Genomic DNA, 3,577 nt, shown 5'->3' on the forward strand with positions numbered 1-3,577 from the left:
AAGTATTTTGACTTTATTAATGCCACAAAAAGATGTATAAATAAAACAAGATATTTATAAGCTTAGATGCAATATATGGAAACAAGTCACCGATTAACTATGGAACTCACTATGGAAAATGTTCAATATTAAAGTAATTATTAGGACATTATGAATACCTATATGAATAAATGAGAGACAATTATGTAAACTGATTAAACTATTTCATAATTTAATGTATTTGGCCAATGAAACAATGTCAGCCAGTATGTTGTCCAGTCAAGAAAATCACAGTTTTACTGATGGTCTGATGTTTCTTTATTCCTTCATTGTCCTTAAACCAACGGTAGAGCTAGATGGATAAACTAATATACACTGCACAACCTATTAAAAACACATTGGACCGTATACGAGCTGTATATAGTTAGCATAATCGATTAACACAGTTTATGTAATTAAGCACAAAATACTGTAACTCTAGGATGTCCATAACATACATAATAACTTACTTTGTTCAACTGGAGCTTTAACCTATGTAATAAGGCCATAATAGGACTACTTAACATTACACACAGACACAAATACAATATGCATGGAAAATACACAACCTTCTCAGACCTCACAGTCAGTATTTACAACCCAGCAGTTTTCAAATCTGCGCAACATAAAACTGTATTCAGATGCGTCAAAGTTTGACAGACACGAAGAGCAACAATGCAGTTAGGAAGTTCGCTACACCCCATTCTCCTCCGAACCGTACTGGGTGACGCATTAAACATGATAGCAATGCTCCTAATAGACATGTTAGACAGCACAAAAGTCCTTACTGCTGCATTTGGAATTTCAAGACATGGACGGCCAACAGAATGGTTCCTCTTATATTACACACGGACACAACGCTCAATTTATCACAAATGGTTGAAAACGGCATCCTCAATGTGAACACATTAAAGAGCAAAAACATACCAAGCATTTAAAAAATATCACCTAAACAACTCAAAACAGTATCTGCTGGTAAACGATATCTCTCTACTTAATCTGCTAAAGTAAGCAGGACTTCACTCATGTCCGCCATTTCTAACCACACAACCCTCCACAGGTGTCTAGAAAAACAAATGGATGTGAAGAGATGAGCGAATAGGTGTGCAGGTCCCACCCACCAGCACTAATTGACAGATAAAGTCATTCTGCATTATGAAATAAATATGGCGCTGGGGAAAGGGCAATATGCAATAAAAGCTGACATTTTTAAATACAAACTTCTGGATTTAAATAAAAAGGCAGATGTAATAATCTTTATTATGAAAATCATCATTATGAAATTTCATAATGAGCAGATTTTGCAGCATAATGAAACATATTTCATAATAATAAGCTTAATTTGGAAAATGTTTTTGATTATTTCATAATTTCATGGTCAGTTTAACTAATTGTCTCTGATTTATTTATATAAGTATTTATTTCATAATGTCCTATTAATTCGTTTAAGTTTAAGAGTAGTGTCAGAATTCTTGCATCTTAGTTGTTTTGGTTTGAAACATTATACTTTCTGTAGTTTAAGAATGTGCATCAGTGATAGCATGCTAAACCTGGTCAAAGCCATGTAGATTAGGGGGGACTAGTTTAAACTGCAGTGTATTCACAGGTCCAAAAATCCAGTTATTCAGATTGTTTGGGGCAAACATTAGGGACTGTGTGTGTGAAGGGCAAACGGGGGGCAAACGTTTTGCTACTTTCGTTTGCTCTTGGTGTCAGTGGTCTGAAAGACGCTGGAGGCTGACATTAGGTTCTCTATGTACTGACCCAGAACCTGGTTCTCCGACTTCAGCTTCAGGTTCTCTTCTTTAACGGTGTCCACTCGGGTGGACAAGTCTGAGCAAACAAATGTATAGAAAGCATTACACACGTTTTCGGACACTAGATCAATAATATAAAATGTAAATCCTTTTATACTGAAGAGCTGAGTAATTTCATGTGTTTCTCATTATTGTGATTGCTACTAAACTCAACTACCGCTTTTTAGCTGCTAAGGAGAGTGACAATTGAATCACATCACTTAGTAAATAACCTTACACGCTTATATCTGCTATGTATAAAAGCTCATTCATCATTATTAAATACAAGTGCTAAAAAAAACTGGCCATATATGAACAACAGATAGGATGAACTCTCAAATACGATATGTTAAGACTGAATAATGATGTCATTATAAGGGTTAACTAGTTAATAAATAAGCATGGCCTTTGATGATGTATGTTTAATGGTGTGATCTACAATGAATACATATGCAGGGTTGTGTTTTATTAGTATGTAATGGTGTTTGTTTAAATGACTTTGACGCTCAGCTCACATTTAGTTCATGTAAAATAACAGGAAATTACAGCTGTTGTTTTACCAAAACCAGACAAAAGTCTAATTATAAGTAGACATTCATGGTAATTATGTTAGCGTGAATAAAAAACTGACAACAAAAACAGTCTAGATGTGCGTATTTCTCATAGACTGTTATTGAGACAGGACTAGTGTCAGATTCTTCACTGATCTGTTTGTAGACACTGATCATCATTAGATGCAGCAAAAAAGATGTATTATAAAGAACTGGGTCAACACTGTTTGCATTGATGGTCAATGTGTGTTTGTTGTTTTGACTGTGTCATACCCTCTAATGTGTGCTGTAGCTCCAGCACCTGGTTGATGAGCCTGTTTTTTTCTTCCAGCTCTGCCAGGTTTTCCAAGTCACCTGAAGTCAAAAAGAGCACGTGCTGCATCATGTAAACAAATACGTGTGTGTGTGTGTGTGTGTGTGTGTAAGTTTGTATGGTCTTACCATCATCTGAGCTCATGGTGAAATACTCGTCTTCCGTTTTAGAATGCAGGGCTGCGGCTATTGCAGACACTATAAGATTAAAGAAATAACGTCACCAGTATCACATTATACATATACGTAATATAAAGTGCCTTCCAAAGCTACTTTAATATGTGATGCCAACATATTGACCCTCTTCCCAATTTAAAAACTAATATCAGTAAAGGCTCAATTTCATGTTTACCACCATTTAAGTGATTAGCGTTAGTGTTGGCTTCATTATATTGCACCGGTGTAGTTACGAGACCCAAAGCTAATCTGAGCTAAACCCAACAATTCGTACACAAATGGTGTTGCACCCTCAGAAGCCATACAAACGACTTTAATCTTATTAGTGATGTGACTTGCCGTGTAGAGACTTCGAAGCGTGTGCCGAGCAATCCCAGAAACAGTGACGCGGGTCGATGACGCATGTGATGACGCATCCCCTCGTCGGCGGCTCGTAACCATGTGGCTAGCCAGTTCAGCCCAGGGGTGTGTTCCAGAAAGCAGGGTTGATTAACCTTCTGCTAAACCCTGAACTCTGGGTTGATTAACCGAGAACCTTCTTACCCTGAGCATGTCGGTTCCAAAACACCTGGGGCCCGTTTCAAGAAGGTGGTTTTGTGGAAACTCTGAGTTTGTTAACCCCGAAATGAGCAAAACTCAGAGTTTTCGGTTTCAGAAAGCGGGGTTACTTAAACCCGTAAAGCGGGGTACGTTTAAGCCCGTTTCAAGAAGCGAGGTAATGGA

At 37.3% G+C, this 3,577-nt stretch overlaps 1 protein-coding gene across 1 annotated transcript; it reads right to left on the reverse strand.

Annotated features, from left to right (window-relative positions):
* Positions 1-3,334, reverse strand: LOC114864808 (short coiled-coil protein B-like). The gene is made up of 4 exons (XM_029165770.3): positions 3,194-3,334; positions 2,807-2,875; positions 2,639-2,719; positions 1-1,851 (listed from the first exon to the last, which is right to left on the reverse strand). Exons 2-4 carry the CDS (start codon positions 2,820-2,822, stop codon positions 1,709-1,711), a joined length of 240 nt encoding a protein of 79 aa, XP_029021603.1. The 5' UTR covers positions 2,823-2,875; positions 3,194-3,334; the 3' UTR covers positions 1-1,708.
* Between the last annotated feature and the right edge of the window lie 243 nt (positions 3,335-3,577).

Source organism: Betta splendens, chromosome 10 (genome assembly GCF_900634795.4).
Source record: "Betta splendens chromosome 10, fBetSpl5.4, whole genome shotgun sequence".
NCBI lineage: Eukaryota > Metazoa > Chordata > Actinopteri > Anabantiformes > Osphronemidae > Betta > Betta splendens.